At 44.9% G+C, this 16,516-nt stretch overlaps 1 protein-coding gene across 4 annotated transcripts in view; it reads right to left on the reverse strand.

Moving 5' to 3' along the window:
* The window catches only part of TNIK (TRAF2 and NCK interacting kinase), a 408,265-nt gene that overhangs the window by 99,025 nt on the left and 292,724 nt on the right, over positions 1–16,516 (reverse strand). For all 4 annotated transcript variants that reach the window (XM_024733810.1, XM_024733809.1, XM_024733808.1 and 1 more), the window contains exons 8-10: positions 11,073–11,127; positions 9,049–9,127; positions 903–1,078 (exon numbers count right to left, since the gene is read on the reverse strand). In XM_024733810.1, the coding sequence (XP_024589578.1) occupies positions 903–1,078; positions 9,049–9,127; positions 11,073–11,127 (310 nt within the window). The remainder of the gene's footprint in view (positions 1–902; positions 1,079–9,048; positions 9,128–11,072; positions 11,128–16,516) is intronic.

Below are 16,516 nucleotides of genomic sequence, written 5' to 3' on the forward strand. Positions count from 1 at the left end.
CCCCCCCCCGCCCCGCATGCTCTGTGCTCACCTGGCCAGCCCTCTATCGCCCCCTCACTGTCAGCCTGGCCAGCTGCCCCCTCCTCCTCCCACCAGGGAGCTCTCACCTTGTCTGTTCTCTGCATCCCCCCGTTTCCTTCCCATCCTCAACCTTCCCTACCTCCCTACCCAACTAAGTCATAAAAGCTGCCCCAGACCACGTGAGTTTTCACCTTGGTCAGGATGCTAGTTAAGGAATTTTGAGTCTCTATTCAAACAACTTGGGCACAGTCCCAGGGCCCCAAGTTTGGACTCATGTCTTTTCCAGTGATGCAGTGAAAAGGTAGTACAGTCTAACAGCTAGAGTCATAAGAGAAAAGAGTTTTTGAATCTATAAAGAAGAAAATGTGATGTTCCATATAGCAGCTTGGCAACTTCTTTTATATCGCTTTGACTGTAATAAAAGTCATTCTGACTTCCAAATAACTAAATTAGAAATGAGTCTCAGAGCACGAAAACTTAAATGGTGAAGAGTGCCAGTACTGAAAAATGTCAACTAGATGGGTTTATTTTTTTAAGGTTGCCTGTCTTCTGTAGATGTTGAGTCTTCGAAACATGAATATTCATTAGAATTAAGAAAATCACTTGTCGTATTAAACCACTTCATAGTATCACTCAACATGACTTTCTGTTCAGTGCCTGGAAAAGGTAATATTTCCCGAGGTTCTATTCTTTCACGAAAGATTCCATTTCAGCAGCCTCCCCCCTAGTGTTGCCCGCAGGCTGTGATCTCAGAGGCAGCCCTTCACACTAAAGAACAATGCAGGCCTATTTGAAATCCCCACCGTCCTTCCAATACCTCAAGAGCCCATGACTCACTTGGTCTTTTGTTTCCCTTGCTGAAATACAAACGTGTGTCTCACCTTTCTCTCCTCGCTTCTTCTTTGTTCTATCAATATGGTCCTTGAGCTGAATGCGGACCTGTCGTTCATTCGGTTGGTCTCGTATAAATGGATGCTTCATAAGTTGTTCTGTTGCTGGTCGCTGGCTGTGATTCTTTACCAAACAGCTCTCAATAAAGGACTGGAATTTTTTTGACCTGCCAAACAGAAGAGATGAACCCATAGCTTAAAAGACAATCCAAAGAAAAGCAAACTTTAGGGATCAACCAATCACAAAGTTGGTCTAGCTCTTTATTAGGCACAATGGGGTTCAAAGGCATCATTGCCATCAACACACAACTCAGGCAGTGTATGGTAGTTATAGCACGAAAGCATTTTTGCACAGTTTATACATAGTATCACACAGAAGACCAACAGGCACCAGAGAAGAGAAAGACCCCGATAAGAATCACACCTGGAAGGTCTATTGGAATGAGGAAACCAGAGCTGGGTCTTAAAGAATTAGGAGAAAAATCACTCTTGGGAAAGGATAGTTCAGGGAAGTAGAAAATCAGAGAAAAACTAAGGCTGGGACTGAGCATACTATATGTCAGGGGACACTGAGGTGAGTTCTCTAAATGTGGCAGAAAATGCAAGCTGGGAAAAGTAAAAGCAGGGCTGGACAGGTAAGGGGGAGTACATTATGTAGGAATGAGCAGGATTCTTATACGGTAAAATGAACATTAGGCAAATTTTTTAACTGGCAGTTTTGAATCACTTTTGAACTTTGTTTTCTAATGAATAAGAACAGGATGTATGTGTATGTTTGTTATAAATCCACAGACTTGGAAACTTAACTTATAGGGACTAAGTTCATACCCAGAAGCAAATTTATCTCTTTCTAGAAAGGCACCATTTCCTCAGAGATAAACCCTGTTCCAGAGACGCACAGGGGCAGGGGAAAGCTGTGAGAGATACCCGCGAATAGGGCACAAGTCCATAGCGTGGTAGATACTAATGATGCCTTGAGCTATGATTCATGAGTTGGGCATGCATGTTCTGTCTGAAAGTTCCAAGAAATTGTCCAGCATCATAAATAATTAAGCTCATGACTCTACAGCATGCCTTTCCGAGGTGCCCCGCTGTCAGCAGGGCACATCACCCTTGGAGACCTTGGAGGAACCCTGCTCACCCTCCTCGAGGCCCAACCCTGCTCAGGAATGAATCCATTTTGCGCACTCTGTTGCCCTCCTGTGGAACACTGGGGAGTTACAGGAGCAGATCCCCGAAGCAAGCTTCCGCAAGCTTCCCCAAACTTCCCAGTGGGCTCTGTATATATATATCCTTCAGGCCTGAAAGGTGTCCTCACCACACAGAACACAATGGTGAGCGTGTTCTTCAAGATTCAAATGGGAGAGGGCACTGCTATACGTACCACTCTCCATTTCTGCCCCGGTCAAAGCAGTTTTTCACCTTACTCCATGTTTTTAAAGTAGTACTGAACTACTGGTATTTTTTCCTCCTTAAATTTCCAGGCTATGTTCAAGCTTTTAAATTATTTTACACAGAAGTAAAGGTCACCTGAAGGTCAGCTCAGGATGAATCAGGATTGGAAACACTGAGGACTAGACATAGGAACAGCAGGATGGACATTCTAAGCATCTCCCTCTAAGTCCTTCAGCTTGTAGCCCTGCCTCCCTGACACTGGAAATTCTCCCCAGAGTTGGGAGCTGCCTGAGTCACCTTCCTATCACGAGCACACTACGTGTTTGACAAACAGATGAATGCGTGGATGGTTATCGGGTGAGAATTCTGGACGAGAGCTGTAATGTGGCTTCAAATGCGTGCTTCTGAGGGACAGAGATGAAGGCTTAGAGAGAAGATATCACTTCATACACTTTCTTTCTATCCACTGGATTAATCTGTGGAAGCACTAATGTGATATCATGTAAGGAGGGACTTTGCAAAAAAAATAAACAAAAAAACACAAAAAACCATAATGAAATAATGGACTGTCCTAAGGAATAAAAGGAAAAGAAAAAGGTTAACCTGCATAAAGAAATAGACAAACTCCACACAGTACTCTTCTAGGTAGAAAATCAGCATTAAAAGGTGAGAGCAAAAACAAATGAAGACAGAAAGCTATTAAATATTCACGAGGAATGCAAATGGAAGTTCTTCTTTTTCTGCTTGCAACTTGGAAGAAAAAGTTTGTTCTTTATAGAGGGCAACTATTCATTAGGGGATGATAAATAAAAGAAATCATAACCAATTTAAAAAGAGATCCAGACTTAATAGACTGTACATTCCCTTCCCCGATACTGACACCTCACAAAAGTCAGAGACATCTCCGGGATGAGAGAGTGTTCAGGGAGTTTAATGGGAACAGCTATAGCAGAGGTTTTCTTTGTTTTGTTTGTTTTTTTGCAGTACTTGGGCCTCTCCCTGTTGTGGCCTCTCCCGTTGCGGAGCACAGGCTCCGGATGCGCAGGCTCAGCGGCCATGGCTCACGGGCCCAGCCGCTCTGCGGCATGTGGGATCTTCGCGGACTGGGGCACGAACCCGTGTCCCCTGCATTGGCAGGCAGACTCTCAACCACTGCGCCACCAGGGAAGCCCTATAGCAGAGTCTTTTTTCCATTATCTCTCCTGGTGAGAAGGAACCTCAAGAAATATTCAAGAGAATATTTGGGGGCCCAAAGGATGGGCCAAGACGTGTAGAACTACAAAGCTGGCAGTCCATCCCATGTCATCTGCAAATGGTTCTCAGTGAAGAGGAAATAATGCTACTTAAAACAAATCTTCAAAGAAAGATTCATTGTCTCCATTTAAGTTAGTGTGACCAAAGAATCAATATGCTTAATTGCATGCTTAATTAAAAGTAAAAGTACTTCACCTACATTAAGCATCACCTGACTCTTTTCCGGGAGGCCTAATGGGTTTAAAGTACATTTCTATAACTTTATTGTTTCAGTCCTGGCTGCTGGTAATTTAGTTCTGTCACTTTAAAAAAAAAAAGCTCAAGATGAGTAATACTAATTTCCCAAGGGTTGGCACCGAGAGATAAATGTTAGTGACTGGTACTTACAGTCTGAGATACTAGTTCTTCTAATACCAGTGTCACTGAACACTTTATCTTCCCAGATTTTTCCTGTTTATGTATTAAACTGTGTTAGAGGATTTAAAAATGCCTGAACGATTATGACATTAATCACTATAATGTTTTAGTGAGCTGGGCTCAAAGTTTTTGGTAATCTTCAGGCTCCCTACGTGCAATTTGATCTTTAAAATTTGCACTTGCCCAGAACTCCTCTTTTTCTCTCTTTCAGTTTCCATCATTTACTAACTGTGCGATTTTAGGCAGATCCCTTAACTTTTCTGTGCCTCGGTTCCCCTGGCTGCAAATGGGGATACTGTTAGTACTTATCTCAAAAGACTGCTGTGATGATTAAATGAGTTAGAACCGGGCCTGTTACATCATGAATGCTGTATGTGTGTTTGCTATGACTGTTATTATTATTACTACTACTATGATGACAATGTCCCAGCATCTCTGACCACTACCAGGCTTAAAGAACAGGAGGATCTGCCTTGAGGGCTACGAGCAGAAATTTGAAGGTGATTTTCCCCACCTGGGTTGAACCAAATAGTATAGAGTTCTTTAAGGGAATTATTTTACATACACTAGGATTAGATGCATTAGCAGGAAAAGCCACCAGGATCATTATTATCTCTAAGGAGACTGCCAAAAAAGGTTAATTTAAAAAAAGTTTGTGTAATAACTTTTGTTTTGATTTCAATAAAGTCCAAAGTCACACTACTAGTAGTAAGTTCAGTCTATTTGAAGTATTTTCTGATATTTCCTTTCTATTATCATTATTTTATTTACAGTCCCCTCCCCACCCAAGAGCACTCTCATTTCGAAAACAAAAGTGCTTGATAACGCAGCAAGAATCAGAACTGGTGTTTCATAAAATAACAGAAATGGTTGTAAGCTCTGGAGTAAAAGCAGAAGGCTGGGGTTCCAGGCTGCCATGAACCGGGGACTCAGGATAAGCCAGTTAACCATACCAGGCCTCCAGTCTCCACCTGGAGCATGAGTGGCTTGGACCGGGAATCTTATACCTCTTTCCAGTGATAAGCAGTTAGGACTTTTCTGATGAGTTCAATCGAGTGCTGCCTGTGTGGAATCTTCACCTTTAAAGGGCATGTGAAAAGGACAAGACTGGCCATCTTTCACAGGAACAGAGTTATTTCCATCCTTCTCCAGAGACCCCTGGAGGGAAGCTACGGCATGGAGTATATGTGTGAGGGCAGGGGAGCCGGGGTGAGCACGGTGGGAAGAGAAGGGAGAGGAAATCGTTTGAAGGGGATGGTTACCCATGTGGGTTGAATCCAACTACACACAGAGCAGGAGTAGAGACAGGAGGGGAACATGGGAATCCCACCGCACTGGGTCATTTGTTGACATGGAGACAGATGGTGAGAGCATCCTTCTTCTCCTCTGATTCAACTCAGGTTGTAACCCTCCTGGAGGCCTAATCAAAGGTCTGAGCCACGTGAACACTGACTGGAGCCCTGACCACAGGACTTCCTTAGCCCGAGGCCTCTCCTCACTACGCTGATGGGGGAGGAAGGGCCCGGCTCTTGCCGCAGGGATGCTCTCCTTTCCTCCCATAACAAAAGGGGAAAACGGTGTGACTGCCTTTGTTTCCCTAATGTTAAGGCTCAAGGAACAAGTGCTCACACTTAGGGACGAGTACAGCTCCTTCTCTACCACTTTAACCTTGAACTTTAAGAGGTCAAATGGTACCGCAGAAAGAATATGGGTTACAAACTTGGCAAACGAAGACTGTACAGCCTAGTGCAAGGAGGATAACCTACCTAAGCCTCAGACTCTCACCCATAAAATGAGGACTCAGAGCATCTGTCTGGCAGGGCTGTGGTTAAGAAAAAAAAGGGTTATTATGGGACTATACAAAATCATGTGTGTGAAACTTTTGAAAATCGTAAAGCCCTACAGAATTTAAAGACTCCTTCATTCAATAAAAAATATATAAAAAGATTAAATATATACTTTACATATATAGTTTAAATTTATATATATATCTTAAATACACATACATACATATAAGTTGCTGGGTCTACAACATACATATGCCTTGTATGTTGTAGACTCAGTCAAGTTCCTTGGAAATGACCCTCAGCTGAATGAATGCTTATAACGAAGAGTTCACTGCCGTCTCTGCCACAATGGCGCCCCCTTTGGTCATATGCTGGAATATACACTAGGAACAGTATACTTCATCCGAGAACTCATTTAAGTAGAGAAGAGCTGGATGTAAAAGAACATTTCAGAGTTTTGTTTCTTTTGATGGGGGAGGAGGGAAAGAAGGAAAAGGAAAACAGACAGAAATAGTTCACTTGCTCTCAAACCCGATTCTATTTGAAATCACTTTGGACCTGGTCGTTCAAGACAAGTACTCTGAGGTGCCTAAGTATTTTCACTTAAACACTGGAATTCTATTGCAGAGAAATTCGAGCCACACCGAGTGTCCTGTGGCCCGAGGCTGCACAGCTATCTTTATAAAGGCTGGGTTCTGAGTGAAAAAGGGTATTTTACCAGGGCTTTTGTTTTTCCCACTTGCTCTCCAACAGTCAAGTCATTCTCCCATCCCCTGCCTAGCAGTGTGGGGCTCCTGCTTGTAACTGGCTTAGGCTGGTGAGATGAAGGTGGCCTGGTCTCCTTCCTTCCTGGTCTCACTGTTCCTGGACGGATCCAGCTCCCTACAGCATTATCACAATTAGCTCTCATTGCCAAAGGTTTACAGCAGAGAAGTTAGCTTGTATTTCTCCCCAGGTCTGTATTTCTCAGACGAGGTCAGTGCAGGGTTTGCCCTTTTTGGAGCAAGGTCAATGAATGCAGAAACTGTAGTGCCGGGGCCAGTCACTCACTCTTCTGGGGGCCAGACGGGTCACACAAAGGGCGGCGCAGACCAGGGGTAAGAAGGAAACAGGACAAGTGGGGTGACCAACAGATACCAGCTTCTGGGTTGGGAGAGGCAGTGACTGGGGCAGAAGCACAAGCTCTCACCTTAAAAGGGAGCAGGAACCACTGGGCAGGACAGTGTTGCTGCACCTTTGTCAAAAAAGGTCAGAAATCTCCATGGACTGCTCCACCGCCAGATTTTTTAAAGTTGGCAATCAACACAAATACTTCTGAAATGAGGTGTGTGGCCACACCGTGCCAGACAAACAGCAGACGTGTGGATGGTCGTTTTGTCCAGCAGCAGTGAAGGCAGAGGGGGAAGGGAGGGCACAGGGCAGGTGAAGCCCACTGGACTCAGCAGCCCTCCCACCCCACTTCCCGGGAGGCTTGGCATGAAGCACAAGCAGAAAGCTGGCGGAGGGCTTCACAGTGCCACTGACACTTCCAAGGAACAGAACCGAGCCAACTCCTCCCCAGGAGTCTGTTCCAGAGAGAAGGGAGGAAGCAGTGCCTCTGGGCGCCTGTGGATCACGTGCTGTGTGGTGCCCAATGGAAGGCTGTTGCTGGGGAGAGAGTGATTGTCTCACACCACAGTGACCCTCCGGAGAGGGGAGGAGGGATGCTCTGCCTCCTCGTTACCAATAGCAACTCTCACTCTCTTCCTGTGCAGCCCTCGGCAACCAACTCCGAGGCTGTCGTCTCTTCTGGCTGTTTCCTTTCCCTCTCTCTGTGCAGTACGCCTTTCTCTTGTTCAACCAGGGTCGCTATGTCATTCCTGGATGATGGTATTAATTAAGATTGCTCTCGTATAGTGGAGGGTGAAACTGTGGGTGGGTGCATGAGAAACATGAGGGCCTCGGTCAAGGACCTGATCACGAAGTGGTATGAAAAGGGGCAGAAGAGGGGCTTCCTTGGTGGTGCAGTGGTTAGGAATCCACCTGCCAATGCAGGGGACACGGGTTCGAGCCCTGGTCCAGGAGGATCCCACATGCCGTGGAGCAACTAAGCCCATGCGCCACAACTACTGAGCCTGTGCTCTAGTGCCCGAGAACCACAACTACTGAGCCCGCATGCTACAACTACTGAAGCCCGCATGCCTAGAGCCCGTGCGCCACAACAAGAGAAGCCACCACGATGAGAAGCCCACACACCGCAACGAAGAGTAGCCCCCGCTCGCCACAACTAGAGGAAGCCCACACACAGCAACGAAGATCCAACGCAGCCAAAAATAAAAATAAATAAATTTATTTTAAAAAAAAAGAAAAAGAAAAAAGAAAAGGGGCAGAAGAGTCTTGTCCCTTCAGGCTCAAGCTGCCTAGAATATGTCTCTAGAAAAGGGTAGGAGGTCATAAATGGTCCAGGAATTGTGCCCAGGGCAAAGGGAATCAGAACTGAGAACGTACCGAGAAGGATATACCATATCCACAGGGGGAAGGGGAGGAGCAATGAATTTTTTGTCACAGAATGACAAGATACAAAGACCCTGATGTAAGTGCACAAAATAGTCAAAAGTCCAGCTCCTGGCCTAACCTGTAGAACTCTGTTCCCAAACTCTAGTCGATCATACGCTACCAACACAATTTTTACCCTACACTTCACCACCCATACAAGTATTCGCTTAGCATTTTTCTTTAAATTAAGTCACTTTTTATGTGAATTAGTTTATTAGATGGAAAGTTATATCACTTCCCCAAGTAAGAAGCCAGTATCACCTGCCGTAAAGAGAAAGCAATAGCAAAAATAAAAATTATAGGCGCTCATGCCCAGAGCAGTAAAATCATCTCGCGTACTACCGAGCGCGTACATACATTTACGGAGCCAATGTCTTAAGGAACAGAAGAACGTCAGCCAATCTAATGGGCTGACTCCAAACTATCACCCTTTCTGATGAGATGTCCTGCGCTACCAGGAAAGATATTACTCGGAGTAATAAATCAAAGCACGTCCATGTTATTCCTTGGGTTCTGCTACCCATTTTAGCTAATACCTCCTTACCTCGAAGGTGTGAAGATAAGGTCTTACTGTGCAAATAGCAGGTCCTCAATATGTACTTTAAGATGAATAACATCATAATCACTCACCGAGTCTTAGTACATATCAGTCTAATCTTGTCAGCAGGACCTAAGGATTTGAGCTCATCCAAAAGAGAATCAAGAAAACCCTGCTCTTAGACCTGTAAAACACTGAAGACCAAACTCACCACTTCTTAGATTTCAGCCGAGGCGCTGGGTTCCGAGGGATGAGAAAGAGGGCTCTCATGGGGTGCATGTCACACAGAGCTGCAAGAGACGAAAACAAGGGCCAGCTCGGGTTAGGGGGCCAAACCCAGGCCAAGCCCGTCCTAGCTGTGCTGCCAAATGGCTCCCTGAGTCCAGGCATGAGCAGTGAGTGGCGTCAGAAGATCATAAAGCTTCCGTTTGGTGAGCAGTTAAATGAGCCGATTATAGGAGTCTCATATAATCCAGCACATTTCAATTAGAGATTGTTAACATGTCTACTTTTCACTTCATTTTTAAGGACAACAAGTTAGAGGCTCAACAACCTTTGCTTTACTATAAATAACCATCTAAGACTCCAAGTGAACAACATCAAGATAACAATTACAATGGGGATAGTAAGTTATTTTTAATTAGTAAAATCCCAAATCATAAAATAAAAGGTATTTGATAATCCTCTATTTCTTAGATGCTGGAAATGCAATGTTACCTTCATGGATTTTTGGAGTATAAAGCACTAGACCAGAACACCTTTCTATCTGTGTTTCCAAACACTTTGAATGGCTTTTCATGATGGGTTTTTTGGGGGTTTTGTTTTGGTCAATGGCCGCAGGAAGACCAGAGGATTAAAGCAAAGGAAGTCTGGCAGAAGAGATAAAAATATCTCAAATTGTGAAGATGACATTTAGTGAAAACACTCATACATTCTTATCTTAATCAGAATATTTCACTAGTTTACTTTTCATCTGGGAGTATCTTTTCCTTTGTGCCTAGAATAAGAACATATTCTCCCCGAAAGCTAAAGGATTCGGTGGGTGGAAATTTATTTTTAGCCCTCTCTACTACTCATTAAGAACGACGATATGGTTTCAAGACTGCCAGTGTTATTTTTCTGATTCATAAATGCCTATTAGCATTGTGGATGAGGGGATTTTGTCAAGAAACACTCCAGTCATGCTACAGATGAATTCTACCAACTCTGGAATGAGAAATAAGAAACCTGTGATAACTTGAGGGTAAAAGGTCATATGAGCACAACGACCCATCATACAAACAGGGGGCCTGCTTTGGTCCGCGTCCTCTGGAAAGCAGACACCAAGGTGGTATTAAACATGAGAGGATATTCCTGGGGGAAATTCTCGTCTGAACAGAGAGGGAGTGAGGGAAGGCTGGGAGAGCTGTCAGATTGCTATGAAGTGTGCTGGGAGGGAGAAAAAGTAGGTGGAGTGTGCTAGGCTGTCCCACACTCTAAGGAAACCAGGGAGGGAAACTAAGGAGTGAAAGTTGCCTTCTAAGGAATCCCTGTCTTCCAGGAAAGGGTCAGCCTTATATCCCTGCCACGCTCGGTCACTGGTGCGGAGTGGCCCTCGGGAGGTGCAGCCTCGGTGTCATGGCAACAGCTGCCCCTGGTCAGTTGCACTTCCTGCGTGGAGTGTCTGAGATGCATGCTCGTGGTGACCACAGGGCTGGGGAGATTCTCTGTGGGGTCTGTGCTCAAGATCTCCAGGAATTGGAGAGGTTCTCCAGGTAGGCAGAACCCTGGCCACTCTGCCTCCAATAAGCAGGGAAATCTAAAACTCTAAACAGCGGTATTTTAATAGGAGTGAGAGAAATGGAGTGCAAGTGTTCACATAACCCACGCACTGAAAATCGGCTGTGAATTTTTGTTACGTTGGCGTTTACAGCCGTTGTGCCTTGGTCGCAGTTTTACTACAGGTGAAGAGTAGCTCAAGAATAAACCACACACCAGATCTGTAAACAGATTAGACTCTCGAAGTTTGCTTCCCTTTGCTTTCTTGTTCCCCCTCACAAACACAAGATCCTCACACCCCTCTGAAATGAATGGATTCCTGGTTGATTTAAGATGACTCTGCTTTCTCAATATGCCAGCTTGAGTCCATGCAGGGCTTGGCGTAGCAGAAATAAAGCTACTGCAGCTCCTGGCAAGGAAGCGTCAGTACCTGCAGGGCAGACCAGTAACAGATTTCACCCAGAGGAAGGTACTTACGGGGAGCACCTTCTGCCATCTCGATGGCGGTGATTCCCAAAGACCACAAGTCACTCTGAAAAAGAAGGAAGGCACAGACACATGCGTAAATGCAGTCAACAGAGGATAACTTGGTTAAACCCGGTAATTGCTTCAGAACTGCCTGTGGGAAAGCTGTCCAGCTGTCTCTTTACAAACTGATTTTGCCCGCTAAGCTTAAAAGCAGGAACAGCCTCATTCGCTTTCCATCGATAATAACTTTCACGGTGCCTGACACGTGGTGAGTTTTTTCAATCCAGGTATGAAAAATGAATATAAGGTTTCAAACATGAATTTATCACTAACATTTATCTATTGATTGAAACATATGAAATTGTTTTTGCTGTTCAACTGTTTTTAACACCTTCATTGAGGTATAACTTTCATGTAATTAACTGTGCATATTCAAAGTGTACTATTTGAAAGTGTTTGATGTGTGTATACACCTGTGAAACCATCACCACAATCAAGACAGCAAACACATCCATCACCCCAAAAGGTCCCACTTGCCCCTTTGCAGTCTCTCCCTCCGGCCCTTCCTGTCCCCATCCCCAGTTCCTGTTCCAAGGCAACCAATGATCTGCTTCCTGTTACTATGGATTAGTTTGCATCTTCTAAAGCGTTGTATAAAATGAAATCCTCTGGTTTCTTTCACTTAGCACAATGTATTTAAGGTCCATCCATATTGCCGCGTGTATCAGTCCTTCAGTCCTTCTTACTGCCGAGCAGTGCTCCATCATATGGATATACTACAATTTGTTTATCCATTCACTTGTTGATGGACATTTGGGTTGCTTCCAGTCAAGGCCATTAAAAATAAATCTGCTACAAATACTCACGTACAAGTCTCTGTTTGGATGCACGCTCTTACTTCTTTTCAGTAAAAACCTAGGAGTGGAATGGCTGGATCATACAGTAAATGCTAGATCATATTGTATTTATAATCAATTGTTTTTAACCTACAGAAACAGCAATTTCATATCATTTAACCAAGCAAGATGCGGACAGGGAAGCTTTTGGATGGTGGTGTTTACTGCTGTATCTCAGTGCTTAGAATAGAGCCGTACACAGTAGTAGTAGGTGTTTGATATATTTGTTGAATGAACGAACAATATCTTTTATCTCGTAAGTAGACAAATATGTAAAATAGAAATCCTATACCCTTATCGTCTTTCTTATTCTCAGACTGACTTTTATGCTCTTATCAGAATTTTCTAGGCTAATGTCTCCACTTCAACCTGTGCAATCTCCATCTCTAGCACTATGCTTCTCCCCTACTCTGTGTCCATGGCTCAGTAGTTTCTAAATAGTGCATAGGAGGGAAACAAATCAAAAGATGGGAGAACCATAAGAAAACACATGTAAAATTCAGTTCAATGGCCCACAGTCCTGAGGAAGCCTTTCACCCTCCTTTCATTTTAAATGTATCCTGTATTTTGTACATAATTCCCAACTCTCACTGGTAACCTCACTCAGATTTCAGAGATCAAAGTTAAGTTCCCTTGCTATTCCCATCAAACAAATGTAAAGGCCACACAGAAAGGATATGTAACTGGAAGAGAACTATGAAATCCACCCTGAGGACCAAATTTCTCGATATCCAGTGGGTGATACCCAGCCTTGTTCAGTATTTGGACCGTGGCCCATACAACCTAGAGGGGGCTTTCTATGGGGTCTAGACTCTTGCCTAAAGTGCGATCTACCTTAGAGCAGGCGGCTGGGGCACACGCTAACCCCACACTAGGACCAAGGGGGGATTCTTTAATTCACAACCTGTCCACATAAATATTACAGTTCATAAAGGTTCTCAGTCCAAATGGGGATAACAACGCAACTTCTCTGCATAGAACGCAACTCAAGGAGTCAACTGTTGTCCTTTCTCTTTCTTCCCTTTCAAGTGTATTCAAAGTTGTCACTGAACACACACACACACACACACACACACACACACACACACACACACACACAAAGTCAGCACAGCCCAGCAAATGGCTGAGTCTTCCCGCGGGCTGCTGGCCTTGCTCACTGCAGTCCCTTCTGCAGCTAATGGGGAAAGCCCAGGCCGCCCAGCACAGGCTGGCTCAGAAGCAGTAACTGGTAAAGATGACCACACAGCTCTCTTGTACCTGGAACGTTATGGTTGACTGACACAGACAATCATTGGGGAACATGATGAAAACCCTGAGTCACTAGTGTGCAGGAAGTATTCAACGAGAAATGCAGCAAGAACAGTCTGGAACTGGGGGGTTGGGCTCTTTTGATAAGACTCCAGGCCTTGGTAGTTCTCCCACCACCTTCCCAACATCTCGAGGAACCGAGTGTTTCTGCAGTGTGAACCGAGGTGCAAATTATGAAGGTGGTGGCCAGGCTCTATGCACCTACTTGCCATAGCAAAGTCAAATTTAAATGGCCTTTAAGTCTAGGAAGCTTGAGCTGGTTTGAAAGCCAACACAGCTGAAAGGAAATGATGGAACTGGGATGAGAAAGGCTCCTGGCCGGTCCTCAGACAGGGGAAGAAAATGCTCAGGAAACTCAGGCAAACTCCCGGTACTCGCTCTGCCTGCGGGACCAAAGCCCAATTATGAGCTGGCTGACTGCCTCCCCTCCATAAAGTCTTTGCTCAGATGCTGTGTTCTCAGTGAGGACCACCGAACCTCTCTCCCAGCACTGCCAGATCCCTTCCCCTTTCCCACTTTTGTTCCCCAGAGAACTGGTCATCTTCTGACAACTGTGTAACTGACTTGTCACTAATTTATTACATTTTTTGTTCATTGTTTGTGTCCCTGTCCCCAACACACACACACACACACACACACACACACACACACACACACACACACACTCTAGAACATGAAGTCCACAAGGGCAGGGATCTTTGCTTTATTGACTGGTCCACAGTACCAGAACAGTGCCTGGCACATAGTAGGCACTTAATAAATACTTGTTGAAATAATGAACACATGAAAGATGCATGAGAGAAAGGAGCAAAACCTAAGTGTCTTAAGGCTGTTAGACCTTTTGTAGATCATCTAGTCCAACCTTTCATTTCCCAGATGAGAAAAAAATGACTTATCCAAGATCACAGAGCAACTCGGCACCAAGTTTTAATCAGAGCTTGGTCTCCTGCCTCCCAGGCTAGTTCTTTTTTTAACTATCATCACACTGTAAGGACCTGAGAATTCACTTAAAAAAACCTTCTGGGGCCCATAAAATAATTGCTTCAAATTCCTACTTTGTCTACAGGTAATTGAAGGTGTGGCCACTCAAATGAAGGTGCTGAGATTCCATGAGGCACACCCCAAACCAGTGCTCAGGTGTCCTAGAGGGAGCATGAATAGGCTTTCAAGTCAGACAGACCTGGATTCAAGTCCAGATTCCCAACTGAACCGCATCCAGAAGACTGCTCAGAGCTTAGCTTTCAACTATGGCACGTATGCATGTAGGTATGCCGCCTAGCACAAAACTTGGCATAGAGTGGGCTCAAGAATATTAATCATTTTCTTCTCCTCTACTGTGAGGTGAGACTGCCTTTGCCTGCCCAGTTTAGTCTTCTTTGATTTCCCTCTACTGGATTGTGGCCAGTACTGTTTGTTGGCTAACCCAACAGGCATTTCAGCCCTCATTGCCCTTGCTGCCTCCATTTCAGAGTATAGGAAAGCTAAACTTGTTTATCCAGATTTCCCTGCAGCTAAGGATGGCAGTTAAGGATGTGACCTCATGAGACTCAGGCAAACATCTTCTAGGAGCTTCTGTAAGAGCTTTTGCTTTTCCTGAAATAAGTGACAAATATAGCTGGTGTCTTGACACCTCTTCCCTACTTCTTAGTGCCTTGAATAAAAACATGCTACCTGGAGCTACAGCAACCATCTTGCAACCGTGAGGCAATAAGTCAACAAATTAATGATGACAGGGCAGAAAGGTAGGAGCCTGGGTTTTTGAAGACATCAGCGAGCCACCACACCAACCCTGGACTGCCTGCCTCCAGAATCCCGGTGACATAAGAAACATAAGTACAGCTAAAAGCATTTCTTAGTGATAATACGTATAGAGCAATAATTTGAGAAAGCGTATTTCGACAGTAAGGAAAAAGAGAGGTCCCAGTCGTTAGGTGGTCCTGGATTTATCCCACAGGAAGAGGGAAGGGTTAGTGAAGAGAGATGTTTCCTTTACTCAGTACACAGCATCTCAGATCCTCTCTTAGGCTGCTTTCCCCAAACCTCCCAAACAACCCCTTCAAACCAAAGGTCACAGCATCCCAACTCCTGTGCATCCTTTGTCACGTGCCCAAGCCAGAAATTACTTCTTCTTTAAGCCTTCATTTGATATCATCATTAAGATCATTTTTCCCCCCTGGGATTCTCTTGTTTTCCAAAAGGAACATCTATATTCCTGGCCCTATATACCCAGAGCTGCTTGTAAACTACGCTTAACTGCCCATGCTAGAAAGCAATAAACGTCCTTGACGGGCCTTGTTCAAGCCTTTGGATACATTAGCAAGTCCCAGAGACACTTCAGAACTTAAATATGGGAGAAAATGTTCCAATTACAACTGTCAAGACAGATCACAGGAGATGAGAGAGGGAAGTGGGAGGAACAAGATGAGGAGAGAGTCGGGGAGAGATAAGTTTCCTTCGTGGCCGTGGTGGGACTCATTTTGGCAGGAGCTGGGTAATTCATTATTCTAGAGGTGCTGTGCAGCCTGGTCTGTGGCATGATTAATAGCCCAGTCCTGTGTGCATTACAAACAGAACAGAGACAAATTCTAGTGCCTCCGAGAAGGCAGAGGCAAGCACGCAACTTCGGGCTGGTGAGGAGCCAGCTGGCACGAAGGCAACTTGAATGTAATGATAGAGCATTCCTCTTGGGGCTAGGCTGCTCAGCAAGTGAAGAAAAGAACACTTCACTTTTTGAAGAAAATAATACTTCCTTGTGCTCAGCCACACAAGGAAGGAGAGGCAAGGGCAGGAGCAGAGCCCCAGCGTGCGCCAAGCGGCAGAAAGAACACATGCTGCGCAGCCAGCAGAGCTGGGGCGAGCCCCTCGACTCCTCTGAACCCATCTCCTCACCTGTAGCCCAAAGAGAACACCTATCTTGCAGGGTTGACCAAGAATTCAGTAAGATAATATCTGCAAAGTTCATAACACAACGCAGTGTCTATAGTGGGTATTTAACAAATAGTGGCACAGACAGATCCTGAGGTCCAGTTATCACTGATTCGCAGTTCAACCAGCAAACTTGAGTCAGGTAAGCTGACAAGGAGCCCTGGTACTCAAAGAAGTTGCTGGGAGGATGCAGGAGCAAACAGGAAGCTCAGGGGAAGCAAACAGGAAAGGGCGTGTCCTTCCTTCTCCAGCCTCGCAGTCTAGCCAGAGGGACAGGCAGAAATGGGGTTAGCTGAATCCTGGCCCCATCATCCCACAGCAGAG

Source organism: Neophocaena asiaeorientalis, unplaced genomic scaffold, assembly GCF_003031525.2.
Source record: "Neophocaena asiaeorientalis asiaeorientalis breed wild unplaced genomic scaffold, Neophocaena_asiaeorientalis_V1.1 scaffold280, whole genome shotgun sequence".
In the NCBI taxonomy this organism is placed as follows: Eukaryota; Metazoa; Chordata; class Mammalia; order Artiodactyla; family Phocoenidae; genus Neophocaena; species Neophocaena asiaeorientalis.